The sequence below is a fragment of the Vicugna pacos genome, chromosome 10 (assembly GCF_048564905.1).
Source record: "Vicugna pacos chromosome 10, VicPac4, whole genome shotgun sequence".
Taxonomy (NCBI): Eukaryota; Metazoa; Chordata; class Mammalia; order Artiodactyla; family Camelidae; genus Vicugna; species Vicugna pacos.
Window position 1 is genome coordinate 22,818,053 of NC_132996.1, and position 23,844 is coordinate 22,841,896.

At 45.4% G+C, this 23,844-nt stretch overlaps 1 protein-coding gene across 3 annotated transcripts in view; it reads left to right on the forward strand.

The window, feature by feature from the left end:
- The window catches only part of TENM4 (teneurin transmembrane protein 4), a 709,295-nt gene that overhangs the window by 418,070 nt on the left and 267,381 nt on the right, over positions 1–23,844 (forward strand). For all 3 annotated transcript variants that reach the window (XM_072969126.1, XM_072969128.1, XM_072969127.1), the window contains one exon: positions 18,038–18,247. In XM_072969126.1, coding sequence (XP_072825227.1) covers positions 18,038–18,247 — 210 coding nt within the window. The remainder of the gene's footprint in view (positions 1–18,037; positions 18,248–23,844) is intronic.

The window sequence follows — 23,844 nt, forward strand, 5'->3', positions numbered from 1 at the left end:
AGTCAGTGGTAGAGCCAGGATCGCAGCCCTGATTTTCTGTCCATTGGGGCTGTTAAACACTTGAAATGTGGCTACTGTGACTGAGGAACTGATTTTTTTAATTTAATTTTAATTAATTAACATCTTAATTTTTTTATTTTAAATTTTAAATGGCCGGCGGTTCTAGAGTTTCTGTTCTTAGTCACTTTCCCGTTACAGGCAGACCTCATTTGGTTGCACTTTGCTCTATTGTGCTTCATAGATACTGCATTTTTTTTTAACATATTGAAGATTTGTGGCGACTCTGCTTTGAACACGTGTATTGGCACCATTTTTCCAACAGTGTTTGCTCACTCTGTGTCTCTGTGTCACATTTTGGTAGTTCTTGCAATAGTTCAAACTTTTTCATTATGGTGATACTTGTTATGGTGATCTGTGATCAGTAATCTTTGGTGTTACTATTGCAAAATGATTATGACTTGCTGGAGGCTCAGATGATGGCTAGCATTTTTTAGCAAGAAAGTATTTTTAATTTAGGTATGTACATTATTTTCATACACATATGCTATTGCACACTTAATAGACAGTACAGCATAAATATGATTTTTGTGCACACTGGGAAACCAAAAAATGTGTGTGACTTGCTTTATTGTGATATTCACTATATTGCCATGGTCTGGAGCTGAACCTGAAATATCTCTGCATCATACCTGTATTGGTTATGATTAGTAATAGTAGTAGTAGTAGAAGCAGGAGCAGCAACACTATTTTGCCTCATTAGAAAGAAGAATTTTCTGGCAGTCGGAGCTGACCCAGAAGGGAGCAGCCTGCCTCTGGAGTGAGTAGTGAGTTCCTCGTGCCAGGAGGCATATTAGCAGCAGCCGTGCTGTGGAGGAGATTCTGTCATTGGAACTGAGAGGGCGGGTGCAGGAAGAAGGTGGATAGTTGCTGATTTCAAGGTCCAGTCCAGCCAGGAGACTCTGATCCTAAGAGACAGATGCAGTCTCCACCCTTCATCCCACTAACGTCTCAGGTGATAAACTGTGTCAGCAAAATTTTCCTTTTCAAGTACTCTCAAGGGCATCTCGCCCCTTTGAGGAGGAGGAGGAATTAACATTTACTTGATATTTACTCTGTGCCTAATATGGTGCCAGGCATCATTTACAGTATTCTAAGCCTTATACCAATATATAGTAAGACAGATGTTGCAAAACCCAAAGTTGCTTTTGAGGAAATTAAGGCTCAGAGAGATGAAGTAACTTATTAGAGATCACAAAGCAAGAGGCAGAGATGGGGCTGAACTTAAATCCGCCTGGTTCCAAAGCCCGATTGCCTCATTTTCCTGACGAGAAACTTGAGGCCCAGAGCCATGCAGAGTCCAGAGTCAGGAGGGTCTGGGGACTTTGTCCTGAACCACCTCCTCTTCTCCTTCCTGCTGCCAGAATCCCTTCCCCATGCTCCTTGACAGGTGGATGACCACCCACTTCTAGAACATTCCCTGAGGCCTCCAGTTTTATCGCTGAGAAAACCAAGTCCTGGATAAGCTAGAGATCTGCTCAAAGTCAGAGAAAGTTAGTGATGGGCTGAGGCTAAAAGCCAGTGCTCCTGACCCTGTCCTGAACTGCCACCCACCCCCAACTCCCCCACTCTTCCACCTCCCCACCTAACCCCACCCACCCACTCCCCCACCCCTCGGTGCTCCCACCCCCCAATCTCATCCCAACTGCCCTCACCCCACCCCCTCCCCACAATGACTGGAAATTACCTGAGGTGGAGGCTGGCGCTAAGGTCAACTCCAGAACCTGAGCAGAGACTACCCTTTACTCTGATACATCTCTTGGTTTAGCAAACACTCTACAAGTGGAATGACTCAATTCTGCCGGGCTTGGAACAAGCCAGCCAGCCTCTCCCCACCTTCAGGAGGCCCCCTGGTCTCCAGCACGTACCACCCTGGGCTAAAGTCAGTCTTCTCATCAGAATCTCCACTTAGACTGTGAACTCCGTGAGGGCAGAGCTGTACCATCCATCTGTGTCCTCAGTGCCTGGGGCAGGGCCTGGCACACAGTAGGCATCAGTAATATGCCGTGGAGCAGATGGCGAATGTAAAAGAGCAAATCAAAAGCATAGAGGAGGGCAGTTTAGCTGATGTGTGGCATTAGCGAAGGTTCTAAAGAGCAGGAGAAGCCGGGACTTAACTCCCAACAGGTGATGCAGGGCCTGGGGTGCCTCAGCTGGGCATCAGGAAATAATTTCTGACGTGGAGAACCATCTGTTAGCCTTTGGATAAGCCCCCCGAGGGAAGTACTTTAGCCCGGACCTGGCTGGATTGTGGGACGTTGCAGCTGGGTGGGAAAACAGCAGCCAGGAGAGCAGAGTCCCCGGGGAGGGTGAGAGCATCCCAAGGCAGTAGGCCCAGTGCGGGTGTGAGGGGGCTGCAGGGGCAGCGTCCAGCTTGCCCACTTGAGGCACAATGGCTCTTGCCTGGATGGGCTACAGGGGACCCTCGGAGAGGAAGTCAAGGCTTGCAGCAGAGGTGTCATCACTTGTCAATCACGGAAGCAGACAGGAAACAGCAGCCCAGGGGGTGGGACATTGGACCCTGGCTTCATCCCTGAGAAGAGGGGCAGCGCCGGCCACCAGTTTCCAGAAGAGGCTACAGCCCTTAGTGGGCCTCGGGCTCAAATAGGATGAGGTCTCCAACCATATTTGCCTTGTTAGATGAGAAAATCAAGAAAGCAAGGGTGGCTCTGTTTGCTTGCCACTGATTCCCAAGGTCTGGCGTGTGCTACTTGCCAACCAGAAGATCCAGGGATTGTTGTCCATTAAGGAAAGTGGCATGTCCTCAGAGGGAGACCGAGGGCACCACCCACTCCCGGCCCCACAGCCTGTCTGCAGTGCAGGTATCACCATCCCACTTACTAGCTGAGGACACAGCAGCAGAAACACTGTGCAGCTTCCCTCGCCAGGCTTCTTGGGAAAGAAGTCCTTCGTGCCTTCCCTCTGGCAAGTCTTGGTCCAGGGACAGAGACAGGAGCTGCTCATGTTGGTGAGAGGGACCTGAGCTACAGTTTGCTGGCAACTGAGTGAGGGCAGCAGGATGGTGTCCTGGAAGAGCATGGGCTTTGGTCTTTGGGAGACTCCACACTAGCCGTGTGAGCCGTGACCAGGCCAGCTGTAACCTGGAAACAGCGACCCCTATCACTCAGGGTTCTTGTGAGGGTTAGGTGAAGTTCATAAAGTACTTAGCATAGGGCATGACTGGAAAATAAGAGGGAAAAGCAAAAGCAGTGAGAGGTGAATGTTTATAAAGGAGTGAAGTCTTAGTCTGCCATATATTAAACCCCATCTCAAACTGGCTTTAACAATCACCATTAACTTCAACATTTGTTACTTCATTTAACAAGAAGTCCGGAGGTGAAAGGGCTCCAGGCCTGTTCATCAAAGCTGAGATTCACCTTCTTGGCTTCACTGACAGTGGTCTCAGGCACTGTGTCCAGATGTCGCAATGTCCAGGGAAACTCGAGACCTCTCCTTGTATCTGATTGGACAGCGGTGCTGCTGTCCTTGTAGAGCTGTTGTAAATCACAACGGTCCTGCTCCTTGTAGAGCAGGACCTACAAGGAGCAGGACCGTTGTGATTTACAAGTCAGGATCCACTCCCTGACCCATCACGGAGTCCTGGCCAGCTGAACAAAGTCAGGATTCTATTATCAAGGGCCATTGATGTTGGTCGGCAACCAGGAGTGGCTGCCGTAAATGGAAAAGAACACAATTAACTCTCTCCCCGGCCTCCAGTGCTGTTATGGGGACACAATGAGATAATGGGTCTGAAAGGGTTTTCTGAACGATAGAAGACTCTGCACACAGGGTGGCTTGTTATTATCCTCATGGAACAATTATAATTGTGTCATAGAGTAATAGATGCTACTTGAATGCAACCCTCCATCCCGCTTGGGGCTGTGCTCTCTTGTTCATCAGAACCTTGCACATGCACGTGCACAACTGTCATGGAGATGTGAGAGCTATCAGCATTGAAAAATAGGCTGAAACTTCACAGTAATGGATATCAGTGCTCTCTGCAAGGCCGTGTGCACAGGGAGGGGATTACTGTGGGAAAGAACGTGGGCTTGGACTTCAGACAGGTGGAGCTTCCAGCCCAGCTTCTACAGCTCCCGTGCTATGTAATGTCAGGCACGTTATTTAATTTCTCCAGACTTGTTCCTCCATCAGTGCAATAGGGATAACAACCCCTCTCCCCGGGTGCTGGGTGAACTACAGGTGAAGCGTGCGGGGCACGGAGCAGGGAGTGAAGCATCCTAACAGCAGGCGCGGACAGGGTGCTTACGTTATGCCTGGTACTTTCATCCCTGCTCGGCCCTGTGAAGTGGGTATCGTATCATCCCTGTTCTACAGAGAAGGAAACTGAGGCTCAGGGAGCTTAAAAATGTGCCCAGGATTGTAGCTGCTACTGAGAGGCAGAACTGGGGTTTGAACTCAAGCCTTTGGCTTGAGAGGCCATCTTCCGACCTCTGTGTCAGGCCGCCTCTCATTACTCTTACTGTTACTGATATTAATGACACAAGGCCAGCTCTGCTGCCACCTTATTATGGGGCCTTGGGCCTTGTTAGATGAGAAATTCAAGAGAGCAAGTGTGGCTGTTTGCTCGGCTCTTTTTCCAGGCCTCAGTCCCTTCATATATAAACCCAGATTGGGCTCAAATGTTTCGCTCCTTTGAAGCTTCACAGAGAAATAATTAGGAGCTCAGTCTGTGGCTGGAGGCAGCCACCTGGGGCCACCTCCTGGCTCTCCCCTTCCCAGTCCACCCTGTGACTTTGGCCGACTGAATTGATCACTGTAAGTCCAAGTTTCCTTGTCTCTAATGAGGGTAATAAAGTCCCTCCCTCTCAAGATTGTCGTGAGGATTAAAATGCACGCGTGTCTATACACAGCTTGGTACAGTATCTGGCCGAGAGAACGTTCCCAATCAATGGTAGCTGTTCTTAACAAGTCATCTTTCTCTCTGCTGCATAAAATTCCCCCAAGAGCAAAAGACTCAGTTATTCAGGCAGAAAGCCTGAGGGCAGTTTCTTTCAGGAATTCAAAGACTTACAGAATGTAGTCACTTAACCTTCTCTGAACTTCCCTGCTCCCATCTGCTAAATGGGGGTAATAAAGAGAAACTCAGAGAGCTGATAGGAGAATTAGGTGGAATAGCATGTCATGTTGATTTGTATTATTGGTGCTCTATGAGAGCTTAGAAGGCCGCCTGTGTAACCATGGTGATTTTCGGCTAGAGACCTAGAGAAGCTGGGTGACTTAATTCATGTGGCCCTGCCTGGTGGCTAACCAATGCTGGGTTGAGAGCGCAGGGAGCAGGGGTGGCCCTGGGTTCTGCCAGATGCCTTTGTGTAGTACCTGACCCTGCCTCTCTTTCTCTCCGTCCTCCCTCTATGGCTCCCCTCACCTCTACCCGAGACATACTCACTGTTAGTAGTCGTGTATGTGCATTTCTCTCCACCTGGGACTCTGAAAGTAGCCCACCCCTGCACACACATGCACGCACCACACAGAAGTACATGCCCACAGTGCGTCTCCTGTTTCAATTCCTGGTTCACCTTTAGACTTCTACTGAAAGATCGCTTCCTGCCAGAAGGTGCCACATGCCCCAAGGTGCTGTAAATTCAGGGCCTTCTCTTTGTGGTCCCACTCTCATAGCTCTGTGGGGTAATTACCCATTCTGGGTTGGCTTGGCCATTCAACTGGACACTTCTCAAAGGCAGCTAGAACCCCATCTGATTCCCCTCCCGAGCTCCATGGGGGTGCTGGTGGGAGTCCCTTGTGGGACTGCTGAGAACTGAGTGCATAGGACCCAGTGGGCAGGACACTCCTGCAGGATGCTTGGCCGCCTTCCCCAAGAGGGTGACACTTCCCTCCTTGGACCAGCTCAGGGACCTGTGACCAATTACACAGAACCAGGCACCCCTCCCAGACCATTGGACCCTGTGGACCTGGCCTGTGGGAACATCCAACATATCTTTCCTACCCTGCAGGCACCTCTCTCTTCCCTCGTTTCCCCAAACCTCATGACATCCGAGGCAAATGCAGGCCACATGTGCCCACACAAAAGTCACAGGGAAGCTGCTTCTCTGGCTCTGCCCAAGAAGTACCCAAGGAGGCTGACATTCAAGCTTCACCTCCTCCCCTCCACAACAAGGAAGCAAGAAATCCCACTTGCCAGCAGGGACCAGACTCTGCTCTCCAGGGAGAAGGGCATCTGAACTCCTGGGCTCAGGATGTTGAATGGCTTTAGCTTCCAAAAGACAGGCTCTTCCCTCTCCCTCTCCAGATGAGCTTTTTTGGTTAAAATAAACAAAAGCAGCCAACATCGTTATTTCTTTTCCAGTCCAGTGCCCTCAGTCAAGGTGGCTGTCCTTCCCTGGACAGCCTTGGAGATAGGGCTTTTCACAGCTGTTTGTGTTGGTTTCTGGCTCCATTGCTGGTATCCAGTCCCCTCCAAAGGACCACTGATCTTGGCATGGCTGCAGTAGGAGCCTGGGTACATAGTCTAGCCACTTGGGTTCAATCTTGCTCCTCTTCTTGAAAACTGAGTGCCTTCCAGCTTTCTGGAGCTAATTTTCTTTGTCAGTAAAATGGGATTAGGGTGCTCACCTTGTAGAAGTGTCACAAGGACTAAATGTGATGATGGAGACAAAAGCTCCTTTTGTATAAATGACCATCAGCTGAGGAACCCCATGCTGGCAAGACAGGGTGGTGTGGTAGACAGAATAGGGGCTCTGGAATCAGACCTGGATTTGTGACTTTTCTGCCCGTAGATCGTGAGTAGGTCACTTAGCCTCTCCGCCTTAACCTTATTCACCTACAGAAGGGAGCTTCTGCAGTACAAACTCTTCAGGGTCAATGTGATCGGTGGAATTAGGCCCCCTCCAAAAAAAAATGCATGTTGAAGCCCTGACCCCCAGTACCTCAGAATATGACCTTATTTGAAAATAGAGTTGTTGTATATGTAATTAACCAAGACGGTGGCGTACTGGAGTAGGGTGGGCTTCCAATCCCATATGTCCTGTGTCCTTGTAAGAAGATAGCCACTTGAAGACAGAGACACAGATGGAGGGAAAAGGCCATGTGACAATAGAGGCAGAGGTTGGAGTGATGGAGCTGTAAGCCAGGAACACCAGAGACTGCCAGCCAACCACTAGAAGCTAGGAAGAGGCAAAGAGTGATTCCTCTGCAGGTTTCAGGAGATCCTGGCCCTGCCACCACCTTGATTTTGGACTTGTAGCCTCCAGAACCGTGAGACCATACATTTCTGTTGTTTAAAGGTACTCAGTTTGCAGCACTTGGTTACAACAGCCCAAGGAAACTAAACTAATACAGACAGGACCTTACAGGATTCTGCTCCTCACTGTGTTTCCAGCTCCAAGCAGAGAGCCTGACATGTGAGGGCCCCTCAGTGATTTGCGGAGTGAGTGAGTGATACTTGCTGCGAAGGTTATGTTGGAAACACGGGTAAAGATGTGCTTAGCACAGTGCTCGGTGCACAGACGGCATTTGGTAGGTGTTTATTCCTTTCCCTTCTCTTATCATTTCAAAGACTCCTTTCTGTACAGAGTGTAGTTTGGGATTAAAAACAACCCAGTTTTCTTCTGATTTTTGCCCAAAAGCCCCTAAAGGGGAATACCTTTGAGCACCTCCCTCTGGGGAAGTTCAGTCTCAGGGAGACCGGTCACTTGGGGGCAGGTTTGGGCAGCCATCTCTCCGCTTGTGCACTCCCTCCCACCCCCACCCACCAACTGCATTCCTTGATTTTTCGACATTTCCTGGAGTGGGAGTAGAGGAATTTCTCGAAAGCTTGGCTTTCACTGCATTTGTGCTTTCCCAAAAGTTTTTTCAAAAAGCTTTGTAGAAACCAAAAGGGAAGGAGGCTTTGGCACGGTGAGCAAGCTCAAGGAAAGCTGTTTAGAATCAGGGCGTTTATGGGGGAAAACTATTTAAGGAACATTCCCCTCACTACATGCCTTACATTCACACCATGGGACTTTCTGGTATTTTTAAAACCTTTGTTGAAATATAACAGATATTCAGAAAACTAGACATACTGGTAAATATATCATTCTGATTTTATTTTATAAGAAGTTTCTTTTCCTGGTTAAACTTTGCTCAATTCATGGGTAACACTAATCCTTGACACCCCCACCCCCCAATTTAAGATTCTATGAAAGACAGAGTGAGTTTCTAGGAAGAACTCTGGCCATGGGCTCAGGTGGCCTAGGCTGGAATTTGAGCTCCACATTCACTAGCTCTGGGGCTTTGAGCACATGTTTAACTCCTTTAAACATCATTGTTCTGTTCCCTTGGCTGAGGAGAGATCAAGGAAGTAAACCTTTGAATTTAAAAGTGCATATTCTTGTTTATTATTCTTATTCCTTCAGATTTTTTAAGTGGGACACGTGGAGGCTTAGGGTCAGACAGAAAAATGCCCCAGAACCCAGCCCTGCACCCGTCTGCTGGGTAACCTTGAACAGGCTCTCTTTAAACCTCAAATTCTGCATCTGTCGGCTGGAGAGATCCTGATGCTTTTGCAGGGGGTGTGAGGGCTGATTGAGATGCTGTATGTAAAACTTCCATAACGTTGCACACACAGTAGGTACCCAGTTAACATCAGTGTCTCCTCTCCTTCCAGCACCTTGGCCCTTTCTCCCCGCTAGCTCCCTATCTCTTGCCTCTTTCCTCTGCACTTGATACCTCCATCCTTCCCCTAGTATCTGGGTAGAAGTGGGGCTTGATAGTCAGGTTGTGCTCTTCTGTGTCTTGGGGCCTGGAATTTTGCAGCTGTGTGAAGCAACTGAATTAGGAGGAGGGAGATGTATATTACATATGTATATGTATGGGTGTATGTACAAATATATATATACACACACACATATATATAACATATACACACGTGTGTATATCTATTTTATATATATAATGTATATATATACACACTTTAAACTCAGGAAGTAATAAATGACTTTGAAAACAGCTGTTGGAAAGCACTTTCTTAATCAAATCTCAATTCAAAAGTCCAAAGCTTGAGCCTTCCAGCTGAACAGAGTGCTCTGTGACCACAGATCATTAAAAGCCTGCCATAAATTTCAGTGGCTCCCTGGTGACATTTGCCAGCAGACTTTGACAGACAGAGGTAATCCAGCTTGCCTCATGCCTCCCCTCTCCCCTACATCCCACAGAAGGTGGCCTCTCGGTCCAGCCTGATTTGAGCCTCCAGAGGCCTGGATGGACCATCTTAAACCACTTTTGGAAGCCACTCCCAGGAAAGATGGAAAGAAAATGCGAAACCTGGGGTTGTAGCTGATAATTGCAGCTCATCCCATTTTCCCCTGCTCTCAACTCCCAGCGCCTCCACCACCTCTCATCCTCCTCCAGTACCTCTGCCTCTCGTTAAATAATGCATTTGTTTCCTTCACCCATGAGACTGGACTTCCTTCCAGGGGAAGGACTGATTTTAACTCCAGTACCCAGTCAAGCCAGCACATGAAGAGCCTGCCTTAGTATACAGCTAGGACTGGTAATAAGAGGAGGTTGCTGAGCACCTGCTGTATGCCAGGCCCGTGGTGGGGCCCAGACATGCATGCTTTTATTTATTTACTCTTCACAGGACCCCTGGAAGTTAGGCCCAGATCCTGAAGATTCCAGGGCTCTAAAAGAGGATGCAACCTACCTAAAACCACAATAACCAGTTTTAAATCCAGATCTTACTGCTGCCTGTCCCCTGGGTTGGAGTCCCACTTGATCCCTTATCAGTTGTATGTCCCTGCACAAGTCATAGCACCTCCTCTAGCCTCAGTTTTTATATCTGTAAAATGGGGGCAATGGTCATTACAACACTCAGATGTAGCAAGGATCAAATAAGATCATGGGTGTGAAAATTTTCTGTAAACTGTAGAGTAAATGCTAGTCACATTGTTTTCATTAGTAGCTCAATAAGATAAAGTAGATTCCAATATGAAATCATTGTGTGGGCTTGGGACACATGGAGATAAATAAAACCAGTTCCTGCCCTCAAGGAACTTTCTAATAAGAACACGTATGCACAGTGGCCTTTAGTTTGCAATATTTGCACATCTGTAACCTGGCCTCTGGCCGCCTCTCAAGGTTCATTTCCTAGCACTCTCCTCCTTATGCTCCTCCAGCTAGGCTAGCTTCCTTTCTGTCCCTCAAATGTACTTGCTTCTACTGCAGGGACTTGGCAGTTGCTGGGTCCTCTGCCTCAAAAGTTCTCCCCCCAAATGTTTATGTGACTCACTCTTTCACTTACTCCAGTACTTTGCTCAAATGTCACCTCTGCAGACAGGCCTTCCCTGACCACCTTACCTAAAACAGCACACCCATCCCATCACTCCCAAACTCTTAGTGCATTAAACCTTTCTTCATAGCATCTATCACCACCTGATCTTGTTCTGTATAGTTATTTTCTTACTTGTGTATTGATTGTTCTCCACTGGAAGGTAAGCTTCTGAGGGCAAAGCTTTTTCTTCCTTGCCTATCAGTGATGCTTAGAACAGTGCCCGGCACAGGGTAGGCACAAAATAAATATTTGATGAAAGAATTGATACCTACCACTCAATAATAAAAAAGAGATAACTCAGTTGAAAACTGGGCAAGGGATCTGAATAGACATTTCTCCGGAGAAGATATATAAAGGGCCAGTAGGCACATGAGAAGATGCTCAACATCGTTAGCTATTAAGAAATGCAACTCAAAGCCACAGTGAGATGCCACCTCACACCCACTAGAATGGCTGTCATCAAAGTCAGATGATGACAAATGTTGGCAAAGCTATGGAGCAATTGGAACACTCAAACGTTGGAAACATAAAATGGAGCAGCCACTTTGGAAAACAATCCAGCAGTTCTTCAAAAGGTTGAACAGAGTTTCCACTCAATCCAGCAGTTCCACCCCTAGGTATCTACCCAAGATAAATGAAAATGTATCTCCACATAAAAATTTGTACACAGATGTTCTTAGCAGCATTATTCAGAAGAGCCAGAAAGTAGAAACAACCCAAGTTTCCATCTACTGATGAAAGAATAAACAAAATGTGGTACATCTGTACAATGCGATGTCATTCAGCAATGAAATGAAATGGAGTCGATTCATGGTACAACATGGATGAACCTTGAAAACACCATGTTAAGTACAGAAGACAGTCACAAAAGAGCATATATTGTCCATTTATATGAAATGTCCAGAATAGGTAAAGCTATAGAGACAGAAAGTAGATTTAGTGATTGTCTGGGGCAGCAGAGGGTTGGAGGCAAATGGGGAGTAACTGTTCATGACTATGGGGTTTCTTTTGGAGTGATGAAAATATTCTAAAATTTATTGTGGTGATGGTTGCACTACTCTGTCAATATACTAAAAGCCATTGAATTATACACTTTACATGGGTGACTTGCATGGCATGTATTTATACCTCAACAAAGCTGTTATTACAAAAAAAATCAGTGGATGCCCTCATTTAATATACCTATATCAAACAAGCAGACTAGCTGGTAGGCCATCCCGGTATGAAGACCAGAGAGACCTAAGTCACTCTTCTCTCAGTGTTGAGGTGTAAAGTACACCAGGCACTGGACTTCCCCAGGCAGGCAGGTGAAAACAGAGTTCTTTTCCTGGTGAATGCTTAAACAAACAAACAAACAAACAAACAAACATGGCCCTGAGAAATCTGTGAGGAGGAGGAGAGCTGAGCCTGAGAAACTGACTGCATCCTGTTTTCCAGAGATCATTTTCCCAACATAAGTCACAGAGACAGATGGCCCCAGACCTGCTTCTGAAAATAACCACTGTCAAGGAGAAGAGAGTTGACTTAGTGGGAGCTGCCCGGCCAGGGGAGGAAGACCCACAAGATTTAATAGGCTGGAAAAGAAGACGAGTTTGGACCGGGGAGGCTGCAGTTCTGCCAAGCTCATCCCATGAGGGACCCAAAGCAGAGCTATTGTCTTTGCTGCCTTTCTCTATGTGTGTGTTTTCTTCTCTTTAAAAAGCTTTTATTGTTTTTTTTTTAAATCTCATTATCACATTGGTTCCTTGGGAGAATTAGAAAATATAAAGAGAAAGTAAAATTTATTTCTAATTCTACTGCCCTAAGGTGACAAGTATTAACACTTATGTTAATCACACACACACACGCTGAAACAATTGTCAGAATTCTTTTTTATTCAGTTTTGCCCCATTCCTTTTTCATATCCTATCTCCCATGTCTTTAGGTATTCTTTACAAGCTTGGCTTATAATGTCTGCACATTAGCATTGTACTGATGGGCCTGAATTTATATGATTAGTCACTTTTTAACATAAAGGATGTTTTTCCTTTCCTTAAGATTTATTTGAAAATTTTTTACTTTCGACTATTACAAATGATGCTGGGATGAATAGCCTTACAAATAAATCTTTTGAAAAGTCAAGATTGTCTTTGTGGGTAAATTCCTAGAAGTGGAATTTCTCAGTTAAAAGGTTTTCACCTTTGAAAAATCAATTTATATCTAATTATATTACCAATATTGGTATATAAAGTTTTGTTTGTATTTAAAACCAACATTTAGCACCCACTAGATGCCAGATATTTTCACATTTATTATTTCATTTTCTCTCAAAGTTTTAAAAAATAGTTTTTAAAAGGGTAAAAATAACTGACATTGTAGAAAAATTTGAAGATATAAAAGCATATTTTAAAAATTAAAAATTTCTCTTATCAAGAATAACCACTGTTAAAGTTTTTTTCAGCCTATCTTTTGTATAGGAATGCATTTATACAAATTCGTTTATTCTATCAATGTTGTATGAGCATTTCCTATACTGAAGGAACATGATCTTCCATTATAACTGTAATCATTTCTATCCTGCATTTTTTCCTAAGTCTCCTTTAATCCTCAGAACAACCCCTTGAGGTGTAGACTACCATTACTCCTATATTGTAGAATGTTGGACCATGAAAGAACCTTAGGGTGTTCTGACCCAACTCTCCAATGGGAAACATAAGGGCCAGTGAGGTCAGAGGCCCTGCCCGTGATCCTGCAGCTTGTGGTTGACCTGTATCTCTTTTGACCCTTAGTCTCTTGTAGCAAACTATAGCCTCTGCTGCAGAACTGAATCGCTACTGCCCTAAAATGGGGTGGCCACTAGGTGTCCAAATCAGAGCGTTTTTAGAGCAAAGATAGGGCACTATTTTTAATTGATACAGGATAACAGATGTCAATTGGGGCTGTCACTGACTAACCAGAACGAATGGTCCCTCTAGTGCTCTAGCTTCAGGTTTCTAGCACTTTCTTCATTTCTTTTTATTTTATTTATTTTATTTTATTTTTTATTGAAGTATCATCAGTTACAATGTGTCAATTTCTGGTGTACAGCATAATGTCCCAGTCTTGCATATACATACATATATTCATTCTCATATTCTTTTTCATTAAAGCTTATTACAAGATATTGAACATAGTTCCCTATGCTATACAGAAGAAATTTGGTTTTTTTTAAATCTGTTTTTATATATAGTGGCTAACATTTGCAAATCTGAAACTCCCAAATTTATCCCTTCCCAACCTCTTTCCCCTAGTAAAGATAAAATTGTGTATTATGTCTGCAAGTCTGTTTCTTTTTTGTAAATAAGTTCATTAGTGTCCTCTTTTTTCTTTTTTTAGATTTCACATATGAGTGATATCATATGGTATTTTTCTTTCTCTTTCTGGCTTACTTGACTTACAATGATGATCTCTAGGTCCATCCACATTGCTGCAAATGGCATTATTTTACTCTTTTTTATGGCTGAGTAGTATTCCACTGTATAAGTATACCATGACTTCTTTATCTAGTCATCTGTCGATGGACATTTAGGTTGCTTCCATGTCTTGGCTATTGTATATAATGCTGCTGTGAACACTGGGGTGCATGTAGCACTTTGAAATGCTTCACAGCAGTGGATTTCAATCCATTGCAAATAACCATGGGAACCAGTTCTGCTAACTTTTTTGAGCTGAGACTCTAAGCCAGGCCAGGACACAGAGATGAGCACCTGTGGTCCCTGAAGGGCAGGCTAGGGTGTTTCAGCAGTAGACGTGAACATCACTCACTGGCATCAGAAGCAGGACGTGCTACCACTGCAAAGGAGTTCCTGGTCCTCTTGTAGAAAAAGATTCCGGTTTTTCTCAATGCCCCATCCTCTGCACAGAACTGAGTAAGATTTTACTTCTTCAGTGGACCAACTGGCTACCCTGTTAAGAGGAAATAGATACGAGGTTGGCTCATGAGAAAAGAACAAATGCCTTTGGTTTTAAGTGGAGTGGCTAGAATATTTACAGAAAGGAGACTGAGGAGATGAAACATAATCAGGCTTCATGGGAAGGGTGAATCCATCAGCTCAGGATTCCACTGAGATGAGTTACCTGCTTAGGTCTGAGTGTTTTGGTTTTTTTCTAGGTGTCACGTATTGAGTAATTGCTGTTTACTGGGTGCTATGCTAAGCATTTTATATACAAGCTTCTAAAATGCCGGGCTGCCAGTTAAAAGGATATTAGGAGGCTCATCCTCTAATCGAGGGAACCCCTGTGAAGAAAGTGCCCTCCCTGCAGCACACAGCTAGTGCTCCGGGTTTACAGGTCAGACTCACACTTCCCGCTGCATGAGCGGGCAGTGACTTTCACTACCATAGCCTAGATGGGTTTAATGTAGATCAATAAGGTTCCATTTGGGTGTTTAGATGGATTTCTTAGGACTGCTGAGAAAAGTGTTAAAAAGTGCATTTTGTTAATGGTCTTTTTTTCTTTGACAGAATAATGAACTTGTCCATAGCTAGCCTTCACACTTTAGTCTCACAGCAAATTCCAAAGACAGCTCAGAATACAGAATACTAGAAGGCTCTTCCTTGAGCACAGCTTGCCCTAGTTACAGGGTACTTTTCACATGCTCAGGAAAGCTACCCTCGATGCACACGAAGGCGGGAGTAACGGAGGTGGCTGTGTCTACAGGTCTCAGGATTCCCTTGTCATGTATTCCTTTCGTGTAGCGCAGCTGCCTCCCTAATATTTTTCCTCTCATATGATGTCAGCAAGTGACACGTAATGAGAAAAGTGTCACTGGTGGGCTTGCAGATCTGTCATTGTTTATTCCCCACAACCACCTTGTTCTTACTCTCAAAGACCTACAGCTGGAGGGGTAGCAAAGGGAAGCAATGTTGGTTGAGCTCTTACCATGAGATTCCCATGCTGCTTACAAGCATAATATCACTTCTCTCAAAAATTCTTTGCAGTGGGTATTGACACAACATTTTTTAAAAGAGAAGATGAAGACTAAGAAATGTGACGTGACTCACTCCAGGTCATACAGCCAGGAGATGGTTTTGTGCCCCTACCTTGGAACCACTTCAATTAAACAGTGCTGATGAAAAGAGGAAGGGAATTAAGATGCTTCCAATTAATACCTGTACTTCACAGAAACCTCATGAGTTATCGTGCACCTACTAAGGATCTGACACCTTGTTAGGTGCTTTGAATGCTAGGTTATGAATATTCAGAGCAACCCTAAGGACCTTGGGTGAGGCCTGGAGAGTGGCTGGATGGGAGAGGAAACAGGCGTGAGACCTGTGAGGGAATAGGCGTTCCTTAGCCTAGGATCACTGATGTTTGCAATGGAACAATTTACTTAGTTCTGGAACTATTTATTTCATGAAGCTTGACAGATTTACTCAGGAAGAGGCTGTAACAAGCACCCAGAACAATATATCATGTTTCTTAACTTTTGTCTGAAATTCTAACAACTCAGCATAGTATGGTACTGGTTATCTCAAGCTCATCAAAAGCTCTGATTGGAGATTAGAAGATGTCTTTGGTTAATAAAGGATGAGGAAATGAATGTATATTTGCCTAATAAATGCAGCCTGGCTGACAAAATCTTTCCAAGACTGGGATTGCAAGGGAAGGGAAATCTTGACTGGGGTTCCCCGTGGGGGTGGTTTCATTCAATTTAGTAAATGTTTGGTAAGCACTGACCCTGGAATTCTGCTTGCTCAAGCATACTGTATGCCCGGATATAGTATCTTTAGTCCTTACAGTAACTTTATAAAAGGGGGGGGGGAGTTGCCAACTTACAAATGAGGAACCAGAAGAAATTTACCCAAGATCATACAGCTAATAGAAGGCTAGGGTATGATGCAAGCCCCAATTCTGTTGAACTCCAAAGCCCACTCCAAGAATGTACTGTATTGTAAGAATGGGCCATATGCTTTTATACGTGAGACAGCTACAGATAACTACAAATACAGTAGAGCCAATGTGATAACAGAACTAAAAAAAGATTAGTTCAAAGAAAAGAACTAATCTTTAGGACTTGCTATATGGTAAGTGGTGTCAGGGAAGGTTCTCCCTGGGTGAATTGGAAACACTGGTTTGGATAATTTTAAGGTAAATAATAACCCAGATATTTAGGTAAATCAAAATGCAGATGGGAGAGCCACCCAGAGACTGTACCACAATCATTGATCCTGCTGCCTCAGTCGTTCTTACTGAATTTCTAATATGAACCAGCCAAAGGCATCCACAGCAACTCAGTAAAATGTTACACGTGGTTGGGCTCAGGGGTTGACATAAGAGTCATGGAACCTGCAGAATCCTGCAGGATTTGGTGACTGAACTGAGTGAGCTTCTCTTGGTGGACAGACCACAAAAAGCTCCCCCTCCTCCAACAGTCAGCAGCTCTCTGTGCCATCTCCCCCTTAGAGCTCTGCCACATCTTCCGATGGCATGTTTGGGCTGCATTGTGTTTCCTAAGTTTCAGCCTCTGAAAAGCTAGGTGGATCTGATTGTGTTTTAAACCTTCTATCATCAAAGTGGGAAAAAAGCAGCAGCCCTTGCTGTCCAGTGGATGCGTTGTCTTGTACTGTATACTTTTATATGTCTGTGCTTACCTTCCCTCTCTTGTACACGATGTACTGCACATGCCTAAAGGCCACACGCAGATAAGCCTGCAAACTGTCTGACCTAAAAGCTCTTGTCCCAGGCTATCTATCACCTCCTCCTGCAGAATTGGGAGTGTGCTCACAGAACTGTAGAAAGCTGGGATTTTAGAATCGTAGAACCCTGACATGTTAGAAACTTGCAGTCAATCATCCTGACTTAGTGCATCTTGGAACTCACAGCATGTTAGTGCCCAGAAAAGGTACAGTTTTTTTCGTCTGAGACTATTAGAACTTATAGATTCCAGTCTGTTAGACACCTGGAATTCATCTCTTCAGCAAATATTTATTTACTGCCTACTATGTGCCAGGCACTATGCCAGATTCTGGGATACAGAAGTGGAAAAGACTGCTAAAATTCTTGCTCTCGAGAGGTTTGCAGAGAATGTTAGGCCTTAAAAATTTGAAAATGTCATATTCTTAGAAAAGTAGAAGATTAGTGTGTTGAAATCCTAGAATGCCAGCGGTGGAGGAGGCCCTGAATCATTCTCTCCAGCTCCCTCTACCTTTTATGAGGCCCAGAGCCTGTTCTAGGCATGTCGGATTAAAATCTCACTAATAAGAACATCATTTCAGTTCGGTGACATCACAGAATGGACAGCTTGCAGGGGCTCAGCGATCACCTAATGCGGCCGACTGCTCATTTTGCCAGCAAGGCCGCTGAAGCTCAGAGGAGAGCAGCTGTTTGATAGATAACGCAGCCCCGCCAGGACTAGACCCCAGGTTTTCAGGCCTCTCTCAGAGAACAGGCAAAGCAGGAAGGGCTTCCTGAGTGTTTCCGAGGGGCACCCTCTTTGCAAGAGTGCAGACTTCTGCACGAGGCCCCCGGCTCTTCAGAAGGAGTTTGCACCAACTTTTCGGAGGCATCAGCCCCGCCCCCGGGACCACGTGTGCAGTAGATCGCCCAGTGTTGGGAGCCCCCTCCCCCTGTTGATGCGTGTTTTATTTTGCTCCCTCCCCGCTCCCCGTGTGCCTCAAAACCAATTTTCATTATTTTTTTTTTTCTGTCTGTGTTTGTCTTTGTGGTTCGCAGGTGCTCCCTTGCATTGTTCATCTGCTTCATCAACCCCTATTGAGCAGTCCCCCTCCCCGCACCCCTCCCCTCCGGCCAATGAGAGCCAGAGGCGGTTGCTAGGCAACGGTGTGGCCCAGCCAACCCCGGACTCAGACTCTGAGGAAGAGTTTGTCCCTAATTCATTCTTAGTTAAAAGTGGCTCTGCCAGCCTGGGGGTCGCGGCGAACGGTAAGTGCCTTTCTCTTACTAACTTCTGCGGGTTGGTTTCCTTTCGTTGACCATGCTGTTAATCTGCCTGCTCGGGTCGCTTGCAGGGATGGAGGGGCCTGGTGCATGGGGGGCTGGGGGTTCTCGCGGACCTGGCGGGCGGGCGGGATCCGTGGGCTCGGGCAGTCCCGCTCCTGCCCCGCTGCGCCGCTGGGGTATGCGGGGGTTGGAGGGCTGCTGTTCCTACTCCCATCACAGACATCGGGCCGACAGAGCTGCAGGGACAGAGATGCACAGATAGACAAAGTGATACAGAAAGAGCAGGTAGAGACCGAGTCAGGCAAAGATACCCAGACAAAGATAGAAGCAGAAAAGAAAAGAAAAGAAAAATTACAATAAAAAGAGCACTGATTGACTACTTGCTGTGTGCCAGGGACTGTGCCAGCCACTGTTGCTTTATTGGATCCTCCTCACAACCCTGCCTAAGAGACTGGTATGATAGTGTTCCCAAAGACCATAAGCAAGTGGAGAGAATGGCCACTACCTGCAACCTAATGCTGGCATTGAAAGTTCCTGGACTTCCATGCTGCCTTGGAGATGCAGGCCCTAAAGTCCAAGGCAGCTGCAGGGCTGAATGCTGACTGCAGAGAGAGCCACTGGGCTGTCTCCACAATAAGCCTCCTCTTCTAAACTCTACCCTGACTCTCTTAACAGGTATGGGTGGTCTGGAAGGTATGGAAGAGCTCCAGGCTAACCAGGAGCCAGCAGATCCAGGTTTTAGCTCCTGGTCAGGTACTGTGTGACCTGGGCCAAGGTGCTTGCCATCTCTGTGTCCAGCAGTGGCCAGTCCACTTTGCAAGAATTCAAAGCCTAGAGGGAATTCAAGCCTATAAGAGGGAGGGTGATATACCTGAGGTAATCTGGGATCTCCCTAATGGTCCAAGATTTCCTGATTATCGAACAAAGGGAAAGGAAATGAGACTTTCCCCATGTAATACATAGGTTATGTGTTGATGTTGCAAACATTTATTAATAAGTGCCTGTGTGGCACTAAATTCCAGGCTAAGTTCTGGAGAAGGAGGCAGAGATTTGAAGAGATATAAGGCAGGATCCATGGGCTCTATAATCAGACATCTGCATTAAATAAAGGTTTTATCACTGTGGGACTTCAGATAAGTCACTCTGCCTCTAAGCTTGTTTCCTCAAGCAAATATGCCATGGACAGGCTAGTACCCAGATGAGCGCTCATCACAGGGCCTGGGATAGAGAAGGAGTTTAGTAAAGGTTAGTCATGGCCACAGTCACAACCCACCTCCCTCCAGGGGATTTACAGAAAGCCTGTATGTGAAAGCTCCCAGTACACTGCCTGGCACTTAAGGATTCTCAGAGAATGATTCTCTTGGAATCATTACAGCCCAAGGTGATAAGGGAGGTAGGAACCTAGGATGTGGGTGACTTATGGAAGGAGCCTCCACTCTGTGTGGGGTAATCATGGTATACTTCCTGGAAGAGGCTTCACTAGAGCTGAAGGAATAAGTGGGGTTCACCAAGCAGAGATAACCAAGGGCTTTAATAACCCAGGACATTCTAGGCAGAGGGAAAACATGGCAAAGGACCCAAAGTGGGGAGCGGTGGGATCCTGCCCGCAGCTCTTTTACACCTAGGAGCATGGTCAGTATTAATAGACAGTAACTTTGAAAGGGTGCAGAAGGCCACATGACCTGAGATCCTCTAGGTAGTGAGCTGAAGGCCTCCAGACATCATGCTCCACCCCATCCCCCAGTGACAAAGAAAAGTGGTTTGTCCCAGCCCCTACCCCTTAACCAGGACTTCTCCTAGACTTTGTTCTTTTTGAAAATCAGAAGAGGTCTTTGGCCTTGATGGTTCTTTTCTGACAGGATCTTAAGGCCTGCATTCTCTGTGACCAAAAACCAAACCGTCCTCCAGGGCCTTTTCCCTCTGTGCTCCTGAGGGTGGCACTATCCTTTTGGTGGTTCAGTGTCACTCCTCCTCTCTACCTTTTAGCTGCCCATGTTCTAAATTCTGCACAGAAACGGGAACCCTGGACTGGGTTCCAGGCCCAACTCTGTGGCTCACTGACTACTTGTCCTTGGCCAATCACTGGCCTTAGTTTCCCCATCTTGCCAATGATGGAGCAGTCTCTAAGGTACCCCTTTAATATGAGTGTTGTGTGGTGCTGACCAATGTGCTAGCCTTCTTAAGCTTGTTTGAAAAAAAAAAAAATATATATATAGTGATATCTTTGTTCATTTCTAAGTAAATAAGCCTGTAGCTAAGGGGAGATTAAAGACCTTAATCTCTCCCTTTGCTAATTAACTGAACAAGAGCAGTCACATTGTTGCAAGTTCTGCTGCAAGTTGATGGCACTGTTGCATTATTGATGTGCAGGGAGGATGGGGGAACATTGGCCTACAGCTGTCTGCTCACTTACGCTCCTCTGTACTCCTGCTCCCTAGGGGGCCTAGAGACACTTCGGAGTCCTTCCCTGGGGCCCTGCTCTGAGTGTGTCACTCCAAAGGTTGATAATAAATGTGACCCATGCCTGAAGGGAGAGTCTTGGGTCCTTAGTGGTCTGCTGCTGCTCTGGATTTGGTGGGTCATGAGAGCTAATTGGTCTCAACCCACAGGTAGACCCTGCCTGCCACCTTCGTGTCCCCTGAAATCCCAAATCAGGGGGTCTTCTATGAGCCAAAGGACCTGCTGGTACTGACATGGACATGGCACTAGCAAATGAAGATGAGTGGGTCCTGCTGCATAGTGGGCTCAACAAATGTAAACTTTTGTTTGATTTATTTTTCCTGGAAAAATTTGAAATTATTTTTAATGGGATTATCTCTGTTGTTTTTGTCAGTTTTGAAAGTAACAGTGCTTGCTAATGTTCAGACAATACAGAAAGGTACAAAGTGAAGTTCTCTTATAATCCTTCCTCCCAGAGATAAGCACTTCTAATGGTTTGCCTTTTATGTGGTGTAAATTTAGTGAGTGAGTAAATGAATGAACGAGCAGTACTAACTACATAAGGCCCACAGTGCAGCCCAGAGAGCAGAGTCATAGTCATGCTTTCTGCACTTGGATCCCAGAGATGTGACCCTGGATAAAGGACCTAACCTCTCAGGTCCTCAGTTGCTCCATCTGTGAAATGGGGAAAACCTCCCAGGGTCACTCTGGAGTTTAACAAGGTAAAGGAGATAAACATCCTTATCTCCCTTCCCTATCTCCACACCTCCATTCCCTTCCACCAATTTAAGGCTTTAAAGACCACCGTAAATGGATTAATTGTTCTGGCTCCTTAAAGGCCGGCTTCCTCAGAGACTTCATTCAGAAGGGACTTTAAATGACAAAGGTAGCCCCTCGGGCACCTAAAGGGTGAAAATGAAGTTTCCTTTGGTGGAAGCTGACTCAGCACCCTACACCCGAGGGCTGGCCCTTTGGGAAGCAGCCTTCTGGGAGCTGGGCTGTCTCTCCCATGGCTCCCCGTAACCCTCTGCCTACAGCTGTGTCAGCTCCAGCCCAGGCTGCGATCCCAGAACTGCCCTGCTGAAATCCTCCTGTAAAGAGCAGGGAGACCACGTGAGGTATCACAGAACAGCTCGCTGTCCAGGCGGATTGGAAACAAAGGGGAAGCACCTTTTTCTATCATCACAATCCTAATCCGCCCCCAAGGGTAACCATCTAGAAATCACTGACTAAAGTATCACTAGTCACAGCTGAGAAGCTCAGGAAGGAGTTAAGATTAAGTAGATATTTGTTCATACCACCATAGATACTTTTCGGAATAAATATTAAGTGTTCTGTGAATTGTTGTCACCTATATTTTAAAGTAAAGGGCTTTAAAACCTGGGTGGTTAATATTTAAGAGTGTGAGGGAATAAATAGCTCAGAGAAAGCTGTTCTTTCTCAAAGCCTCGGTGAGGTCAGAGCAGGTGGGAGAATTTACATGTAATGAGCACCTTCTGGATTAAGTCTTTTCTTTACGTGCATTATCTTTTCTGAGCTTCTATTTATCTCCATTTCTCTGTTCAGGCAGCTGAGACTCAGTGAGAGTCAGAGACTTGACCATAGCTCCGCTGCTTCTAAGCGCTATGGTGGAGACTCTCACCCAAGCCTGCTTGATTCTAGAGACCTGATTTTCTTCCTTTTTCCCCCTAATTGCTTCGTTTCCAATACCAGGCCCTGTTATTTCTCTTTCTGCTCCTTAGTAGAAAGATAAGGGGAAGTCCACCAAAGAAAAGCTGATTTTAAAAGAACCACCAATTCTTGGATTCCTGCTACTCATCTCACAAACTTTTCTGAAGCCCCTATTACTTGAGAAGTGTTTAATCTCATTGAATTGTGGCATCTCATGGAATCTCAGTGAATCTTCATACCTCCCCTGTGTCATAGCCATCTTTAGTCTCATGGAGGCAATAACAGGCCAGAGAGGTGAAGTAACTTTCTCTAAATCACACCGCTTCTAAGTCAGGTCTGTTTGAGTTCATAGAGTGAAATCTTACAGTTGTGTTTTTGTGAGGACTGTGGGAGTTTCAAAGATAAATCAGGCTCGTGACTTAGGCACTAAATCTGGTTTTGCTTCATGAGAGCCAAGCCCTGGATGCTGGGCTGTTCTTGGCTTCCCCCCCACCCCACTTTCCCCCTGCACTGGGCCCTTCCTACTTCACTTTCCAGATTTTGCTGCCTGCTCACACTGGTCAGCATCACTGTTGTTTGGCAGTTTCATTGACTTTCTCGGATCTTAAGCAGCTGGGATTATTTTGTTTTGACTTTCAATCCTGTGGAGGAGTGTTTATTTTTCTTTCTAAATGGGAAACACTGCTATGTATGTGAGCTCCTTCCAAAAGTGTTTTCTTAAAACAAAACAAAAAAAATTCAGCTTAATTTAGATCCTATCAAGATTCCCCTGAGGGAGTCTGCCAGGGTCCTTTTAAGTCAGTTTGTGAAATCAGAAGTCAAAATCGTGCCTGTTTCCTACTGTTGAGAAGTGTCCAGTGGCACTTTTGTGTCCTTTCAGTGTGAATTTCATGGAACTGTTTTAGTTGTTCTATGCCAACCGCAGGTCCTTGGGTCTGTATGTGTCCTGAGTTCCAAGGGTAAAGGACATTGTGGCATGTGAGGTTTTCAGACATTTTTGTTCACCTTTCTTCCTGACTCTTTTGCATCAAATGATTCTTGTTGGTAAATAAATTCTTGTATGAGCTACGTTGAAAAGTACCTAACTCTCTAGTAGCAAGACAAATTGATTTCTTCCTTCCTTCTGTCGTTCATTCACGGTGACATTTGAAATGTTTGCAGATATTTTCCTGACAGATGAGGGGTGAAGGGGATTCTAAGCAGAAAGATCCTTATAAATAGGTATTTAATCTATCGGGTCAGAATCCCCGAAATGAAGTCTTTGGAGTCAAATGAGTTTTAGAAATCAGAAATGTTCAGATTTAAGGAAGGAAATAACGTTCACGCACTGTGTTCTTCCTAACATTCCCAGAGTGCTGGGCTGGTCCACGGTAATCAAATACATTGATATTTCTGCAGTCAAACATGTCAAGAGTTACACTGGTTGGGTTAAAAAAAAAAAAAAGAAGAAGAAGGAAAGAAAGAAGAAA